At 42.3% G+C, this 20252-nt stretch overlaps 1 protein-coding gene across 7 annotated transcripts in view; it reads left to right on the forward strand.

The window, feature by feature from the left end:
* LOC126922356 (mucin-17-like) overlaps positions 1 to 20252 on the forward strand; it is a 50648-nt gene that overhangs the window by 18827 nt on the left and 11569 nt on the right. For all 7 annotated transcript variants that reach the window (XM_050734858.1, XM_050734862.1, XM_050734857.1 and 4 more), the window contains 2 exons: positions 14096 to 14172; positions 17118 to 20205. In XM_050734858.1, coding sequence (XP_050590815.1) covers positions 14127 to 14172; positions 17118 to 20205 — 3134 coding nt within the window. In that variant the 5' untranslated portion in view covers positions 14096 to 14126. The remainder of the gene's footprint in view (positions 1 to 14095; positions 14173 to 17117; positions 20206 to 20252) is intronic.

Here is a 20252-nt window from a genome sequence, read left to right on the forward strand (position 1 = left end):
CAGCAAGTCAAATGGACCAGTCGTTTAATACGTCGATAACCCTAACCAGTTCTTGCCGTTTCGGTCGATACCTTTGATTGCAATTGATACCGAAAATCGGTAGCGAAAAACTATGGAATTTTTCGCGCAATTGGAAGAGCCCACTGATGGGTAAATAGAAAGAGATCAAGTTGAACGTTTCGGTGAATAAAGCCACCGTTACATCGGTTCTTCGGTGATGTAACTAACTGCAGGATCGCCGGACCAAACTATCGAGAAAATAGCGCGTAGTTTTCCACCATCGGAGAACGTGTTTCCAGTGAAAAGAGCAAACATAATGGAAAATCGATAGGTATTCCTTTGGTCGAACGATCGTTGCTTTCCCAGCCACTTTTCGAACTTCTTCCATGAAACGGCATCAATTACACGCGTTCGAAAAGAGAACTTGTCGAGAGGAACTTCCCCTTCGTGTTCCGGACCGGAATAAGAGAGATGAAATATCCTTTTTCCACAAAATATCTACGTCATCTCGTGAAAAAGAACGTTTGAGTGATTTCTTCATTGACGTTTTTCTGCAAATATTGGAAACTCCCTTAAATCCATATGATGTTAACGATGCTATCGAACATATCGATGCTCGGATCTCGCTTTGTTCTTATTAACCTTTTGGATAAAAAGATTAAAGCAGCGAGCTTTCATCTGTCCGGTAATTTTTTCCGTAAAGAACAGTCAATTTTATATAATAATTCTGCGAAAAGGAAGATGGAACGCAGAAGTATTATGTAGGAATGTTAGATGGATAAGCTTTCGTATCGGGTTTTAATCTTTCATTGATGTATAGTTACTAATTAGTAGTAGATGAGTGTACATTTCAATATAATAATTACACGCATTGCTAATACACATCCATTCACCGACGAGTTAGAGTAATTTATAGGCTACATTAACGATAAATCTGTAGATACAAGTTTCAATCTCTAGGGGAATTCTCAATATATGAAAATAATTTTGTCGACAACACTATTCCATAATTCATCGGACGTGAATCGCATTTATAATATTATAATAAATAATTGTATATATTCAAAGAGATCTTGACGATCCATCTTCAAAAACTAGTTATTTAATATTCCGGTACTTAAATGAATTTTATTTAAGAATTTTATTACAAATTGTACAGAATTTCTAAAATTCTTCAAACGTTTTATATCCAGCGATCGATAAATTCTTTTGCAATCTTACGATTCTGTCTTACTCTTTAACGTGACGTATTTCAGTTAATTTTAGACGAGTGCGAGCAAAGAAGCTTTAACATTTGAACTGCCATAGAGAGTCGATGTATGGTCGATAAAGCCGCACTAATCGTGTTAAGACAATTCGATTTAATCAAATTATAACAAACGCTTTCTCTTACATTGCGAGTGCACGTTATTATAACAAGTTACATAATAGGATATGTGAGGAAGAAAATCCATGCCCAAATGATATGTATAGTCGGTTTTCCATCGCGATGACGCGACCAATTACATCACAACGAATCCATGTAACAAGAATCCATTAATCAACTATTTTTGTCGGTCGTTTAGTTCGGCTTTTATTTCGAAGCATTGCGAAGCCTGCTCTTGTAGTAACAAGGACAATCGATTACACGCGACTTAAGCTGCGATCGATTAAATCTTTTATTCCCTAATTGTACAATCATAGACGAACAAGTATTTTTTTCACATTACGGATTTCCCATTTATCGTCCTTGGATTTTTCAAGTTGATTCATTTTCACTTGCATCATTAATTTACTTACAACGATTTCGATTACCCGCAACTTTTCTAAAATTCTTTTCACCCAGATCACATAGTAAACTAATCTTTCCAACTCTCAAAAACATTCGCGTCTTTCAGCCGAATTAAGAAAGAAAATTTATTCCGTCCTAAAGACCGTACAAATATTTTCTACACCTACTGCATTTGCATGCTATTTGCAGTTCGATCATAGACCTGAAGTTTCGCAAAATCGTGCGATCTATACACCGGACGAAAATTCACGTGAACGGCGAATTGTAAACGCGAAAACAGAATCAAAGTAAGGCGATCTCGAGCTCGCAAATTCCGTCGAAAGCGAGGGCCTTTAGAAGCGCTCTCGCAATAATTTATATAGGAAGTGGAAGTCGGAAGTCGGAGCTGGTTGGGCTGTGCACTCGATTGCCTTCGTTTCGCTGGCCGAGTAGCTATGGTTTCCCTGAACTTTACCGCTGTTCGGCTTCTTCTCGGATCGCCCTTCACAATAACGTATTGTGCCAGCCAGTAGTCCCGCAGCTCTTGCAATTTTTAAACGGTAGGCTTTGTCGATTCTTCCGGTCTGTCTCACCGGACGAGAAGGGTACAGGAACGCATCAAAATTTCAGACCAATTTCTTGGCCTATTGTTCGCGTAGTAATTGGATCGCGTCTCGAGGCTCGAGCAACCCTTTTTGTCGGCGTTCGGCTAGAATTTTGTCGCGACAGGATTGCCTTTTCCTCTTCGAATATCATTATCTCGAGAAAGCGGACTTTCGTATGAGAAAAATGATAGCTGCTACCGATAGCGCGGAAGCGAATAGGTCTAGAAGACGGCTGGGATAACAACTGGTAGAAATTCATCTTTCAGCAGGTTATATAATATAATTATATACCGCTATATTTTACTACGTGGCATAATTATCTGTTATTAGAGTCCCTATGAGAATAGCTAATATTTACAACGTAATACTTATAAAAATAGTTAATGCTTACTCAAATAGGAAATTTAGTCTATTTCTTATAAGTTACGTAAAAAGAATTTTTGTTAGTTTACCAGATATTAAAATGGCAACTTTCAGCAAAGTTTGATAAAACGCTTGTTCGCGTTCATTGTAATAGAGTAACGTCGACGCATCGCGCGTCTAGTGGATATTTTCGAGATTATATACGTAGGTTTGCTTCTCCTAGCGGTCCATCTCTGTCGGATTTATTCGACTGGTCAAATATTCCAATGTCGATCTATCGATATTATTATTTTTCAAAATAATCAACGTCGATCTATTCTTCTTCTCGTTAATTGCTTTCGGTTAGCACGTAGCGCTTTCCAGTTGACTAGCTATCTAATTAATATTCATTGAATTTAATACCCATCTCGCACAAAATCAATTAATTAAATTTTCATAAAGATTCGATTACCGCTTTCATCCGGTCTGTTATAATTAATATTGAATCAAGGTTTTACTCGCATAAGATCGGTTTATTCAACTTTTGTTACGAACTCCGACAGGTGAAACTCGTTGATAACGCGATTATATTCATTCGGTTGAAAGAGTATCATCGTCGTTTATACGATACATAAATACTGTTAGAAAAAGGTAAAGAAAAACGGTACGACGTATAGAGATTCCTAACGAAATTATACGACGAAATCGAATTATCTATATGGCCATAAAACGAAACACCATGTTATCGCATACCACATTAAGTCATGGGAATAGCCAAAGCAACACTTATGGTTTTTATCTCCGTGTAAATAGCCCTTGGGTCAGTATCGGTATTTGAAAAGGCCGCGATGGTAAAAGACGTCGGAAAAGTTAGTGGAGCATGTAGCCGCATCCGGTATCCGGCGAAACACCATAGCAGCCAACAACTGCGACTTCTGGCCTGCCACGAACACAACAATAGAACACCATTGTGGAGCAGGTGGTCACGAGCCGTTGATCTTCCATCAGGCACCTTTAGCGACCAGGCTAAGATAGCGCAAGGTGCCTTCCGAATTTACGATCTCCGATATTTTTTACCGCCTCGTTCGAGTGCTCGGCTATTACCGCCACAAAGTTGTAAAAACTTGTAAAAGAATAAACGAACCGACGACGAATACTTTTATGACACGGAGCGGGTACATAAGAAGGAGGGAAAATAACTCGGTTGGACGAGAGAAAAGAAAGAAAGTTCTCTTCCTTTTTACTCTTTATGTTCTAGGGAAGAAAAGTTCGTATTAGCAAGCTGTGCATGTAGTGTTTTACGTAACTGGATACGAGGTATTGGACACAACGAGATAACTTCGTCGGAGCAAACAGTAAAATTTCTTCCCTTTTTCTCGACATTTTTCCATTTTATAGAGGATAAAGAGTCGTTGGTTTTTACGCCCTGGGTCCGTGCAAGTACGTACTGCTGCTCGAGGCTTCCGGAGTGTTAAGCCGTGGCCATTAAGAATTTTATCTCGACGTTTTATCAGCTTTGCAGGTAGCTTCAGTAGGCATAGCGTGATACAACGAATGCCGATTTCTACAAGCTGATTTTTTATGTAACACGCACGTTGTATTTGACCGAGCCAGCTACGCGATATACGAAAGACACATCGATCGTCTTCTCCCACGTATTTCGTATCGTTATGAACAACCAAATCGTTAATGGGACGCGCGCGAGTGATTCGACGTTGATCGAAAGAATCATAAAATATCTACGAACGTCGGATGGTTTGGCGATGGCGAGGGATTGGGGCGAAAGTGTGCTGACGGAATGCAGGAAAATTTACACGGTTGCGCGAGCTTGCTCCGCGACACGCAACAATGGGCCTTTAATTATCCGCGATTCGCCTGCGCCTCTATTAGCATGCAAATTGAGGAAGTCGAGTAACGCGGCTCTATACCGCGTGCAAGCAAATATAAGAGGGAGACAGACGGAGAGAGAGAGTAGGAAGATGACGGAGCACGACAGAACGAACAGAGCAAGCTGCAACTCGAAAGAGAAGAAAACGAAGAAGGAGAGTACGAAGAAGAAAGGGGAAGTAGAGTGGAATAACGAGGAACATGAGGAAGTGGAGGAGTAACAACGGGGAAGGGAGAATCGTGGTGAGAAGAGAAGATAGCGAAAGTGAAGATAGAAGAATGGAAGTGAAATTTTAGAGATTCGGGGAGAATGTGATACACGCCCTTAGCACACCGTGACTCTGCAGCTAAGAATTTCACATTCACCAAGCTGTGACGTTACGGGTCACTTCACAAACCAACCCTTCCAACTATGTATACCGAGAATTTCAGTCGCTGGCTAGGCAAAGCTAGCTGGAAAATTAAATATGCATACGTCCATTGTATATCGATGTTCGTCAACTGTCTCTGATTTAAGATAGGAAATAAAATCGTATCATGAAATTATAATACGATCGATTTATTATCTAAAGAACGTTACGTAAACGTAATCGGGGTGTTACGTATCGTAGTAACATTGTGTCTCTTATTTCGGCGCGATCCATTCGAGGAATTTATTCTTAAATATAGAAACTTCGACAAGAAAGTTTAAAAGGTCGGTCCGAGTGTCCGTGCCGGAGCTAAAGTTCGTTCCTAAAGGTGCTTATTAACTACTTACGTAATTAACTTTAGATTTTACATAGTTAGGTTTAAAGTCAGACTTAGAGTCAGACTCGGATCGTAATTAGGTTTACGCTGGTGCGTGGAATCGCGGTAGATTCGAGAGCGCGTTCCTTGCGAAGCAAATTTTCCTCTCTCGTCCTCGGATTCATGGAAACGCGGAAAAGAGAAACTGACCAAGATGTCGGCTGTCTCCAGGACATTTTGCATACTCTATCGCGTGCCTGGCCAAATCTAGACCTCTAGAATCGCCTTCCCAGTGTCGTGTCGGCATCGGAAACGTAAGCTAGGCGCGACATTTGGACGCCAAAAAATGGTCGAGAGTCAGATTCCCGAGGTTTCCTGCATTTTCGAGCGACGCGTCAGCTTCGTAGTTGATTTATTGCGCTAAACCTGAGCGACCTGCGTTGCAATGATCGCAAGATACCTGCACAAGTCTGTACGACTGTCTATAGTCTAGCTATCGTATCTCGTCGGCCACGTAACAAAGAAAACGGGAGAAAGAAGAGCTTAAATATCGGAGACATAAATATTAATGATTCGTACGTAGATGAAACACTGTTACAATAAACGATAAAAAAGAGACGGGGCATGAAGCTGGAAGATGAAAAAGAAGGAAGGGAGGGGAACAAAAGATGGGGATAAAGATGGATAGAATGCAACAGAAAATATTTACCGCGCAAAAGGCAAAGGAGGGGCGCGTTTCTTTGAAAAAGCTGAACTTTTGGAAGATATAAAAGTTGCTTACAAAGATGAGTGAGCGGGAATAGAAGAAGCCGAAACAACAGACGCGAATGAATAATTAAACGACGCGAATACTTTTAAAAAACATTGAAAAACGAGACGAGCGTAGAACGAACGAATAATAATACACGCGAAGAAAGATGAAAGTGCCGCGAAGATGTTATACAACGAAACTCGATCCATTGAATTAAAAATACAAATTGAAAATACGTCTAACCGTGAATGAGATTTGCCAAGGAAAACTAAAAAGAGAACGAGGAGAAACGCGTGAAAAGTAATTGTTATGCGAAGTGGGTACTGCGAGCGATATCGACACGAGCAAGAAAGTAGAATTCGACAAGAAAGTGGAATTATAAAAATTGAGAGAAAATAAAGAAAAAGAGCGAAATAAATAGAACGGGGATAGATAAAAACGAAGGTGCAGAGAGCGAAGAAGGAAGGTCGTAAACAGAACGGAAAGACTGGCGAAACTCGAGTCGAAGGGAAAAAGATCAGCGATGCAGGCGTGTAAAAGTTGAATGAGATAAGGAAAAATGCAAGGAATACAGTGTTTTCGACGAGAAACCATCGATCGACGTGTCGTACATATCGACACGCCATCTTGGCTATGAATGTGCTTTGCCTCGTGCATCATGGATGCATTTCAGAGAGAGAGTACCGCGTTTCTCTCGCCTCGGAATATCCGTGACAAAATGCGATCGTTTCAGGCTATTCCATACCTGTCGATACACGAATGAAAGAAATATGTGTTGTACGTGTTACGTTGAAACCCTGGTTCGGACTTTTCAAGGGGTTCGTCACGGGTTTGGGAAGAGCAATGGCTGAGAGTTGAGAATATTCGAATTTGTTTCTCTCTTGCTTCCTATAGTCTATGACCAAGTTTATTGTCTATTAAAACTGAATGAACAGAGTGTATCGGAGAGAGTTCTGCATATTCAAAGGAGATCGAAGTAAACCGGTTTATTAGAACGAGAAACTTTCTGCGGAAAAGTACGGATCAAAAAATAGCATCACGGCCATTAATCTGCTAGCTGGTGCTAGAATCACGCGAGCTACTAATTTCGTTCTGATTCTATAACAATTTTTTTTACAATTGTTTTACCGATCGTCCGGCTCCGCGTTCCGAAACTTCCGCACATCGAATCGATAATATGAAATAGAACGGCGAATAAAACAGATATCTCTGACGCGTTCGTATCGTTCGTCGAGACAACGCTATGGAATTGGCACGTTATTTTCCTTTTTTTTTTTAAGGCGGTAGCGATGGATAAATTTAATTAAGTGAAATCGCGGGAACGTGTTCCGCAGGGAGAATAAAGTGCGATAAAATGGCCACGCACCTTACCATAAGTACTAAAAAACAAATTTATCAGCGACAAATTGGAAACGTTTCACGGCAAATAAAGCTCGCGTCGCTTTGTAACGAATTGAATTGCACTCCGTCCTACCGTGCACTTCTTTCTCGTAAACCTGTAGAGAACGAACTCGTAACTGTTGTTCATCCTTATTCGTGCTAGCGTGGTCATCGTCCGTCATTTGTTATTTAATTGCCTTCTACGTTATCGTACAGCGTTTCAGATTCGCGAAGCGTTGCGATATTCCTGAAACGTGTAACTGAAATTAATTAACATTATCTTGTACCAAGATTGCTTTATTTATACAAGTACTAGGAATTAAAAGTAAAACTATAAGATTCATTTTGAATTGATTGGATTTCGTAAAAATTGTTTAATCGCATTATCAAAGTTTCACACGCAGACTATTATGGTCTCTTCTGCGCGTTTCGAGCAACGAACGCTATTATTTGTAAAACATGGGAGCTGAAATTTGCTTATTCGATAAATTCTCGCGAAAGAATGTTTAGAAAATAGTGGCTCAACGTTAGGGCATTATCTTGTATCGCGACAGTAAAAGAGGCGTATAATTAGGTAGAGTTGAAAGAGGGACGAGATGCGATCACGGTGACACGTGTTTCACGAGACGTCATTGTACACGCGTGATTCGTTGTTTCAAATAACTGTACTGATATTGATACCCGTGTGCAACAATTATACCGCGACTTGATCGTTAGACGAAATATACCTAATAATGATAATAATATCGTTGTAGATATATTCCTATCGTTCGTGCATGCTATTCCTTATTTCCTTCGATAGACCATACGTTTCGCGTAGAGAATTCTTTTGTTCGTTCGCTATTAATTTCTATGGATCGTGATGAGTATCTCGGTTAATAAGCCCCCTTCATCACATCGCGATTTAATTATCATCGTCGAATTCGTTCGAAGGAACGGCGCTCTGTTTCAATTCCATTGAATTCCATTTCTGCGTGATGCGACACGATACATTGGTCAGAGTCGATTTCATATCGATTGGAAATTCTCCATTTGTTTATTATTCGATGTCTACTCAAAATGCATTCGGTTAATTTATCGGTTCGAGCTGCTGAATTTTGTGATCTGGCGATGAAATTCAGCCCGACCGTGGAAAAATTCTATTCGCTGCGTTGGATATCCCGTTCGATGCAGAATGAAGAAAAACAGACACGCCGTGCATATTACGAACAATATTTTTCGAGCTAATTGAAAACCGATATATTTTTCTCTCTTTTAATCACGCGAACCACTTGCTTTATATCTCGTGCGTTGCAGTTTCACGGATATAAATAGAAACGTTTTGTATAAATGGAAAACGAATCTCTGCGAACAAATTGGGAAAAATAATTAAAAGAGAAAAAAAAATGTTAAACAGACATTGCAATTCCCCGCAAAACATTTTCAACCTCGCTGTATTTTAATGCAATACGGTCACCGGTATTCTAGAATAAATAACGTATAGAATTTATTAATGACAGATGTTACGTTTCGTGCATAATTAAGAAGCTTCTTGGTAAATAAAACGAGTCGTAAAATAAGAGAAATAAGTTTCGTTAGATTTAAAATTGGAGAGCAAGAGACGCACGAAACTAGGCTCTCGTTTCTCGTAAAGATGCTGCGAAATAAATGGCACTATGGCCCAATTCTCCGGCAGTGAATGGCACGCTCAGAATGCAATGGTTTTTTCTATCATCGTGAGAAGAGCAATCCAATCGGCGAGGACAAAGAGCGCGAAAGTGAAAGGGTGGAGGCGGAAAAGGCAGCTTTTAATGCGCTGCTTCTAAGTCGAGAGTTCTCACAAGCACGCCGATTGAACAGTTATCCGATACAATGACGACTGTTGTGCAACTACAGCTGACCGAAATGAAAAAAGTTGGCCAGAAACACCGAATGCTCTATCTTCGTCGAAAATATGAGTAGTGTTACGAAAAATTCACTTTCTAAACTTTCACGAAAAACGTAATCTTTCGGCTAACATAAGAGACGATGCGAGCACATTAATTCCTCTGTGGCTTTTGTTTCTACATTTCCATAATGCGAGTAATATATTCATTAACGATAATGCTTATCGATATATCTTTATTGATAACTGTTCTCGAACGGCTTGTAACATCTATCTACGAAGGAAAACACCGTTAAGAGGAAAATTAAAAGATACTGAATCAGAGGATGCTTGCTGAGACATAAAATACGAAGAGCGTTTTTAATTTACATAATGAAGTGTTCCATATAGCGAGAAGATTTTATCTATTAACGCAGCAAGTGTGCAACCAATGTATAATAAAAATTTAATTATGAAGATATAATATAATAACGTAATAACGTAACGAGAGTTTGAATTTCAAACGAAAACGATAAAAAGATATACCGTAGCAGGTAGCGAGTATTTTCAATGCATTAAAAAAAGAAGGAATAAAAGATAATCGTGCTTTATTAGCAATCCTGCTGTTTTCATTTCGTTTTATACCCGTATCATAAATTACTCGGGCCTGGCTTTCGTGTGTTCTTCAAATGAAATGAAATGAGATGAGCATAAAATAACAAATAAATTTGGCGTCTGCGTTACTTAGGCGTAGCATAATCAACCAATTTAAGAGTGGAACGAGCGCCGAGATACACGGGTCACAAATTGTGAAATATACGTCGCGTAGCGTAATGAAGAAATGTGTCCAAATGAAAAGTGATCTTGTTTGTCAGATCAAGAAGGCAAATAAAATTCTTCGTACGAGAGAACGTCGCACGAAATGAGAGCTCGTTCCCCGGCCGGTCTAACTTGTATTAATTTAATTGACATATCTCGAGGTCGACCTCCTTTGAACGACCGTCTAAATGATTCCTACGAGGTACATTGAGGATGTAGCTTGTGTGCGTATGAATCATTCCCTGCTACAAAATATGGTAGAAAACACCAGGAACTTTTACTTTGCTGTAATTTTGCAAACGAGAGGGTTCGAGAATTAACGCTACATACCTAGACACATCGAAAACATGGAAATCTTACAAAGTTAAATCTTATAAGAACCTCTCGATGTTTGTGGAAACGTTCAAATATCAGGAATTCGTAGCATTCCTGACACTTGGTAAAACTTGATTGTCCCCACAGAGCGACAAAAGAAACGCAGAATCCAATGGAATAAGGAAAAGGGAAAAGAAAAGGAAGAGTGTGACAAGTGTCGAATGACGAAACGTCGAATGGTTCACATTCCATTTAGTATCTTGTCATCAGGTATAAACGATACGAACGACGGTGCGAAAGCTTTCGACACATACACTGTATCGACGTATACACGTGCTTCCATTGCGTTCACTGTCTGTAATTGTACTCTAACCGATTCTTAATTGCATTCCATCGTGTACTCGCTGTTTAAATATTTGCATCGAGAATCATTCATTGCCCCAGAAAATGTTCAAAATCGTTTAGTTTGGAAGTAATTCGTATTTTAGACGATCTTTCGTCTCAAGGAAAGATCCGCGTATGAAATGTCGTTTCTTCCATGGCTGAACTTGACCGGTGCTAATACTATTTGCTAAATTTTCTATTACCAGTCAATTACTATCCACGCTAAAGAACAAATTTACCAGAAATGAACAATTCACGTTTGACTAGGTTCTTACAGGACGACTGAAAATTTATTAAGATGGTAGCACGAGTGAATGGAGTGACTAGGTCGAAGGAGAAACGACTTTCGCGTTTATGAACTGGTGCGCGGTTTCAAGGGTTTATGACACGTCTATCGTTACCGAGGGTGCAAACGCCAAGACCAGCCCAGTCGTTCGTATAGTACCCAGAAATGCTGACACTCTGCGACCATAAAGCCATTTCTAGGCCCTGACATCTGGCTCGAACAGTCTTCTGTAAAGTATTGATTAACGTTTTCCTCGAAAATAGCCTAGTTTGGCGTCCGTGTCATAAACCCTATGATCTCGATCGCCAACCTTATCTATCACGATTCAACGAAATGTCGTGTCAGGTGCAAGCTATAGGTGTAAAATATCGAGATTAAAGTACTATGCTATACTATATTTCAAGAAACGACATTTTGCAATTTGATACGTGTATGCGTAGTCGTATTTGATGGGATATTTATTTGCGACAAAATCGTCCATAGCCTTAAGTAGCCGACAGCCATCGAATATAATTAGCTTTTCAGACTGACATCATTTTTTCTTTTAAATTCACAGTGTCCTTATTGTTGGTCGTAGTGGCATGGCTGAATTCACGAATTCTTAATTAGTAACAATCTCGCGTGTGGGAGGACAGATACGGGTCGGCGAGGGCAAAGAAACTGGATTGTTCGTGTATAGTACACGTCCGCGTGTGTGTCGCTTCATTCACGCACGGTAGTATGCATGTGTCTTGTAATGCCAATTAACCGTACTTCAGGCAGGCGTTTTTCATACGACGCTACAGAAATGAAGCTGGAAATTTACGTTTACGTAGTCTCAAAATCGTAGTCTGATCGCATATATCGTTCGCTTGTAATCGAAAAATTTCGCTTAATATTTGCAGTAAACAGAGCAGCGTATACTGCATCCGTACGAAAATATGAGAAAGTCATCGAGCATAAAAGTCTTAGGACTAAAGGTAGGAAAATAATGAGGGAAAAAACGAAGGAAAGTCAAAATGTCCGCGTTCAGAATTAAAACAAGCTCCGGTGTTGAGACGAGTACCTAGTGTCAAGTGCTAGAACGAACTGGGAAGAAAAAGAAAGTCAAGACTTATGACGCGAACGGTCTTGCCGCCTTCGAAACATACGGCGAATAAATAAAATCAAACGTAGGAAGCGGACAATTTTCACGACGTTTCTCCGAATGATTCCGCATTTCCTGCCTAATCAGCGTCGCTTCGAAACTTTACCTCCGTTCGAGCTACCACGAAATACTCTCAGATCTGCTCGAATTCGATCTCCAATCCACTAACGTTGCCAGGTATAAGCCTTTAACTAAAATTTCTTTTACCAAGGTTTATGCGCCGGAATGTAAAGTCGAAATTGGGCGGAAACTCATCGCACGATCGCCAGATGCTTCTATAAAACATTCCAGCTGGTTCTTCAACAGTATATAGATTAAAGCCAGCGAGGTGAATCGTGTCGCGAACCAGGTCACACGTATCCGCGTTCCTTCTCTTTTTCCTCCCACATTTCGCTCGAGCTTTATCTTCAAAGAGACAATAGGTTGCCGAAGTCGTACGAACATTCTCGTCTCTGTGGTATGTCCCTAAGCTATAACTATAACTGTCGTTTTACTTATCTAGTTTCATAGAAGAGATACCGAGGCAAAGGAATAGCGCAGATTTCTTTGCGCTCAAGATGAGGCGGTTATCGCAGGACGATCAGGCAGGGACTTCGTTTTCGAGGAAATCGACTTTGAATATTCGACAAGTATACTGAAATTTTGTCGATCTCGTTTTAAACTACGTTTGAAAATAAGTCGAAAACGTAGAATAACATTTTTTCGTAAAATGCCCCATTATCGGGAAAAATCAATTTAAAAGGTTCGTAATTAAACTGTTGCCGATCGTTTTTTCTTACCTAGCCGGCATCTAGCCAAGTTGAAGTATAGTTGAGAAATTTTCAAACCGTACTTTTTCAGAAACGAAGCGTCGTAGAAAAATTGTATTCCATATTTTCGACTTATTTTTTTAGGTGAAATCGGTCACTGTCCGATTGTATTACGATTACCGCTTCACCATGTGTAACGCTTAAAAATGAATCTTTGCAAACGAAAATGCAGCACGAGCGTCAGAAACGACAGCGTGTAAGTAGAAAGTGACGGCGTGATCAGAGCGGAGCGGCCGCACGCGCCGTCGGTAGGAGGGTCTGGCAATCATTTGGTCAATGACAATAAGTGGCAGTGACACGGACACGACGATTCATAAATCGATAGTCGGAGGGACATCGGATTTGTGTAACGAATACAACGACGTCTAGTTATTCTAATTCCGACGTCAAATTATAGAAGCTTTGGAACTTCAATGAACGCGACACGGTCGATGCGAAACACGAGATGGAAGTTCCGCTCGAATTTTACTTCCGACATTGCATTCCACTGCGACTATTCTCTTTTTTCCCCCCGTCGATTTTCATGGAAATTGCGACGAAAATTTGCATCGCTGCTGATTTTGGGTCTGTCAGATTTTATTTCACGCTTTATCTCGCTCTTATCGATCGTTACCGAATGCTCCAAAGCACGCATTCGCTTTTTATTTCTATAGAACGTTTAGAATTCAATTTGTTGCAGTAAGCATTCTGCGAGATTGAAATCGCGCCACTTTTGCCCGAAACCACGGAGCTACCAGTACGAGAAACCACAAAGCGTTCATCTTCGTTACCATTGATTGGATAGCTATCAACGAAACTATAAACTGCGAGGCATTTTGAGCAGAAGCGAGCGAAGAATTTAATCGTTCTTCGCGATATAATGTTTCCGCTTGGATCGTTTCCTATCATTAAGTAGCATTCAGTAAAATTTCAATGTAGGATTTTAAACGCTTCTCAGCTTCTTACTCGACGCGTTATCGAAAATGAGTATGTAACGGGTAGCACGCTATCCTCTAATTGCTAGAATAAATAATACAGAAGGTAAAGCGTCGTTTGCGAGTAGGTGTAAATCGAATTGTAATTTTCGTTGCAGATTCCGCGAGGAGGTCTAACGAACGGCGGAGATGACTGGAAGAAGAAGAGTGCCACTCGTGTTAAGAGTATGCACAGGTAAGGACACGCAACGAAGCCGAATCGATCGGTAGATTTGCGTAATTCATTAACCGGTAAACGCATAACGTGTACTTGCATTACGTACTTTTCCTATTACCTGCCATTTTAATATCTTTGGTATAAGTTTTACGCTACAGTTGTCGATAGTTCCGATACTAAAAATCATCGACACGCTGTACGAAATGTAATTCGCGTGGAGTGCGATAGAATATAAGCGAACAGAAACGTACACAGATCGCACAGGTAATTTATCTGTATTATCAATTTGAGATTGTTATTCGTATGCGATCGAACCACAGCTAAGCACGTACGCGTTCTATCCGAAACGATTCTCTTGCAATATCAAGATTTCATTAACCTCGGTGATTTTTCTTAATCTAGCGCTTTCTACGGAGCTCCGCGAGAGCGTATCTGTCACGATTGAGAAATAAATGGTCGCGCAGCAAGGATTTCGTCATAACTTTCACGCGCGCGTAACTGCACGATCCGCGTTTCCGTTGGACCGAGAATCGAATCGCTCGAATGCATCCTGTTGCATCGCGTAAAGGCTGGCAATCGAGGGCGACTGCACGAACCACGCTGCTCGGCCATCAAGTACTGTTAGAATCGCCATGCCGTGCCGGACTGCAGGCTGAAACCGTAACACTTGCCTTGACAATACGAATTTACCGTTGCGCTCGAACCAAGCCACGTCGTTCAACTTTCCTCCAGGTGCCCGGTGAGTTCATTTCGCGTTCTCGAAGATTGAAACGAGCAATTTTTGAAAACGTGGCTGGCTATCGATAGGACATTATACGTACGTATAAGGGAAAGTTACGCGAACGTAATTACCGATTAATAAGTTGATCGCGGGATCGATGTGAAAAAGAAATAATGGTGTCGAAATCGAAAGTCTCCTATATCCGTTGATTGTGTTCAAATCGAAATCGAAAGTTTCCTTTCGGTGTTTCCAGCCGAATCCGTATTATTACCGGATGATCCGTTCCGAACTGACGACTCCGCGAAGAATGCAAAACGAGAATCGAATCAGTTAAAGAATTAGAAAGCGCGTGGTTCGATGCTTACGTTAGAACGATTTTTGGACCGTTTCGAAGAACGTTCACCGACAAAGGCAACATTTCTAATTTCCAAATATTCTAATTTCTAATTGCCAGAAGCGATTTAATCCAATCGAAAGATAACTAATTCACCAGTGCTGTGCGTATAATTAGAATATAATTATCTCTGTGCGAGTAACCTCTAATTTATTTTACTCTATTCCGTCTCATTGCTTGTTAATCGCGAGTTTCCAAAGCATCGAACCAGCCAGCTACCGTAGAATATGCCTCAACATTTTCTAGTTTCATTGCTATTTCACACTTCATTCGTTATTCGCTTCTCCGTTAGAAGCAAGTTTCAAGCTGAAATTCGCAGAAGCGACAGAATTACTTCTACAACTATAACTGCGCAACACTCGATCGTCTTGCTGCGAGGGATGCTGAAAGAACGCCATCGAACACGACTGAAACCCGCGACAGAAACCTTGTAATCGTACCCGCCCATGTACACATTTTCACGTAACCTGTCCACATCGGTAGAGGTCAGGTGCGCATACTTAAATCTTCTGCATAATCCCGTGGTCTGTTTAACATTCAGAGACACGCGAACATACACACCGCGTTGCATACACATTTTTCCATCCGTCGTAGCGTAGAATGCGCGGCAAACTACATCATAGAGGTTCATGAATCGTTTCTCGATGGCTGGCTGAGCAATTCCCGGCCAACCGGTTTTTAGATCCATTAAGAGCTTCGTCCACGCTCTCCACGGTCATTTTTATTTCAACTCACTGTGAGAACCAGTCACCGTTGTCAATATCCATCGCCTGGCTCGGCGTTTGCACGTGTTCATCGCTGATACGTCGATCGGCCGCGACACTGTTCACGGTTCACCGATTCAACAATCAGCCCCTCGTTTACTGGATTCAAGATAAAGTAGCGATTAACCCTTAACGGTCGATAATTTCATAGCAATTAACTCGACGTATACTTAACTAAAATTATCGGTTGTAGAATCCAGTCGCTCTTGAAACGAACTCGTGGCAGTGCCTTCGTTTATAGTTCTCTTTAAAAAATAATTTATCCGTTAAACGTTTGACCGAGTGGAACGTAGAGTTTATGTTTTTTTCCAGCAATTTTCCAAATGTTCGTCAATCTAAAAATAAGGTAATAGTAACATCACGAATAACTCTGAATAAGCTGAAAATACGCACTCTCATTGCGTTCCTGATATTGTTATTAAAACATCTGGTCTTTATCGTAACAAACGGTATTTCGTTTAACGAAGAAGATAATATAATCTACGTATAATGTTGGCGTAAATTTCGATATACCTTGCTGGCACGTTCGAACCACTTAACAGAGAAACACGTTTTGTTGAAGAATGCTTAGCGACGTTACTAATCGCTTAAATATGTCTGCTGCGAAGATTTAAGACAGTTTAAGCGAAGGTTTACACGAAATATACGCGCAAGCTCTTATCTTTCAGTTCCATTCAGTTTGTTATTATTTTACTGTAATTCCTGTTTATCCCGTCTAATTCAACTACAGTAACCATAAGCGTGATTGTAATCACAGTCACACATATGCGTACATATACGCTGCAACATGCTGCTAGTTTGATTTACGTAATTGCTGTGGATAACACAAATATGAAAATCAAATACCACCGGCATTGGTTAATAACAAAATAGTCCGGTTTACGGAAATCTCGATAGACGATGCAGTGGCAGAATATTTGATCTTGTGTAATTCTTTCTTTATTTTGGTATTGTTTCGTTTGTAACCTCGATACCTAACGCTGTCTAAATCAATGGCTTCAATTCTAAAATGCGATCTACATATTTTAAAGTTACAAACATTCTCGACAATTTCCAAACAATTTAAAGCTGATATGTGTTTCAGGTGTTTTCCTGCTACTCTTCAACACGGTCGCCGTGGACGCGACGAAAGACCCATCGTCGAGTTCGGAGAAGCTGCTCACCCCCGACGTATCGGAAACATCGATATTCGAACAGAACAAGACGATCTTAAACAAAATACCATCGAGAGACGAGTCAGAGTTTCCCTTAGCAGAGACGAAAAACGAAGCCGTCGGTCCGTACAACTCGACTAAAAGAGGTTTCGAAACGGTAGACGATAAGCTCGTAAAAGATGCCAAAACGGTGGACAAGGAGAAAGTGGCAATGCCGATCGACGAGGATACCGAGTTACAAGGAATCAGGTCGCGCGATCAAGTCGACAAATTGTCGACCGTAGATTCAGCCAACAGCGGATTCAAGCTCGAGGAAATCGTCTATGGAACTTCTGGGAAGAGTTCTAGCACGAAAACGATATCCGAGGACGCTTACAGGCTGACCAGAACCAATGGTTTGACCACGGTAACCACGAAACCAGCGTTGGAAGAATCAAAAGTCGACGAGGCGAAGAACAAAACCGGGCTCGTTGAACGCTCCAACGATACCTCGAGGCAGGAACCAAGAGAAACTAAGAAATCGTCGGAAGATGGCTTGGAGCTGAAAGAGAAACGCGTGACAGACACGAAGGAAGAAGCGGCGAAAGAGGCGAGCACGGATTCCGGGCTAAAATCAGAAACGTTTAACCCTGAGAACGAGTCAGCTCCGGAAAAAGTTCGTTTCCTCGGAGAGTTTCAGCAAAGGAAGAAAAAGGCGGAGGGTCCGGTGAAGAACTCGGAAGTTCCGGACTTAAAGGAGGCTGACGAGAAAAAAGAGGAGGACGTGTCCGTCTCGTTGATCAATGACACGTACGTCAACTACAGCCACCGTTCGAAAATGTCGACGGAGAAGAGCGTGGAGACCGACACGGCTGACAAATGGACGCCTCTCGAAAACGCGACAAATTTTATCACCGAGGAGATTCCAGTGACTCACGAGTCGCGGCATCCGAAGGAGGAGGTGGAGGTCGTCGGGAACGTGACTCAGCCGGTGATCCAGCGGTTTATCGATCGACAATCCCAAAACTTGACGTCAAAGGACGCCGACCTTGCCAACGAATTAAATCGAACGTCTAACCGGGACAAGGACTTCTTGCGCGATTCTGCGAACGCTAACGAGACCAGTCACGAGAAACAGCAGGAAATAGAGGAAAGAGATCGGGAGAAATTGGCGCGGCTTACCACCGAAAGGACGAGCGAAGAATCTTCCACGGTTCAAGGAATTTCCAGTCCGGTTCCCAGAGGAAGAACCATAGCGTTCGAGTCTGCAAGCTCGAAGAGAACGATCGTCGCGAAGAAGAACGCCACTGACAGGTTCGTGGACCAGAAACCCTATCCTTACACGAAATCGCCTAAAGAGTCGCTTCGTAATGCCAGTAACCAGCTGGACGTTACCACGGAAGAAGCTTCTGCTTTGGAGAACACGATCGGCAAGGGACAGTCGGAAGAAAAGTTCGTCGTAACCGAAGGTTCGGACGTGTTGGAGAATAGCATCCAGCAGTTTAAGCCGACCTATTACGGGAAAGTAAGCAACGAATCGTCGACTATCTCGAGTACGGAGGTACGCCCGTCCGTTCAAATAACGACCGCGCCTTTGGTTAGATTAGAGGAAACTAGACCGACGAATCAGACCGTGGTCGAGAAATCAAGCGAACAGAAGGGCATCGACGAGAGCGGAGAAAAATCGACGAGCGCGGGAAATGACGTTTCTCGGTGGGCTGAGAGCCGCGAGACCTCTGGGATGGGGAACGTCGATGTGACTGGAAACGGGATAACGGAAGTGAGCGTGAAGCCCGAGAGTGGCGATAAACGGACCTACGAGGCCTCCTTGCAGGAGATTACGGTTCGGACAACGTCCACACCTTTAACAACGGAACCCGTCGAACCGCAAACGGACCTCGGAATGCTCTCGAACGCGGACGTGCAGACGAACGTAGCTGGTTCTCTGCTGATACGATCCACGCTCAACGCCACCGAGCTCTCCACCGAGTATCCACTGATCAAAGGGAATTTTTCTGACGAGAGATTGCCGATATTCCCCACTACATCCACGGACACGAGCACCGTCAAAGTAGCAACGGACAGTGCCACCGTCTTGCCGACGACCACCATCGAAGAAACTTCCATAGGGAACGTCACCGAACCACCAACTGTCTCGGACGCTAACGGAACCAACGAAATCCCTTCCGGTGTAAGTGGCACTCTCAGCCCCGAGGAAACTTTCGTACCTACCACTACCAACGTCGAGTTCGAGTTCGTTGGCCTGTCCGACTCGACCACTTTTCTCTGGCGGAACGCTACCGAGGAACCACCCAAGGGACGCGATTTACCAAACGAAACTTCCGTCGTGCCCACGGTTAAGGATTTACTCGAAAAAAATACGCCCAACGAAGGCACCACGACAGTGAGCAACGAATCGACCACGGAGAATACATCGTCGATCAGCGAGACCGAAATTCCTGCCACGAGTAATCCAATGACGGACCGGACGATCGTTCCTACGTCGATACCGAGCCAAACGGTACAGTCTAAGGACGAGTTTACGACTCGGCCGAGTTTCGCCGACGAGGAAACTGACAGCAGCTCGACCAGCCTGGACGAAGTTGAGAAAACGATAGACGTGACGGATTCTTGGAGCACCACGAGCGAGGAGAATGTCGCGACGACCACGATTAGAACGGAACAGACGATTTCAAAGGATTCCAAGGATTCCTATTTCATGGCGAACGTTACCGAGTCCCCCGTGGAATTCACGTCGATACCGAACGTTTACGCGACAGATGCCACGCGAGTGACTACTTCCAGCCCCTTTGTCCCGATCGGTCTCGAGCCAAGGACCCCGGTTTCGAGTAGCACGAGCCCAGCAACCGTTTCCAACATACCGTCGGTCACGGCGCACGACGCGACAGTGTTACCCGACCAGGAGGAGATTACGTCGCTAGTTCGAATCGTCGTGGAAGGCACCTGGTTCGACGTGTGCCCGCAAATGGACAAATTGAGGCACACCCTGGCGAACATTTTGACGTCCGGGATGGAGAAGTGAGTGTTGCGATTTCTTCCTCCTTATTTATTCGATAAGTAAAGAA

Source organism: Bombus affinis, chromosome 12 (genome assembly GCF_024516045.1).
Source record: "Bombus affinis isolate iyBomAffi1 chromosome 12, iyBomAffi1.2, whole genome shotgun sequence".
NCBI lineage: Eukaryota > Metazoa > Arthropoda > Insecta > Hymenoptera > Apidae > Bombus > Bombus affinis.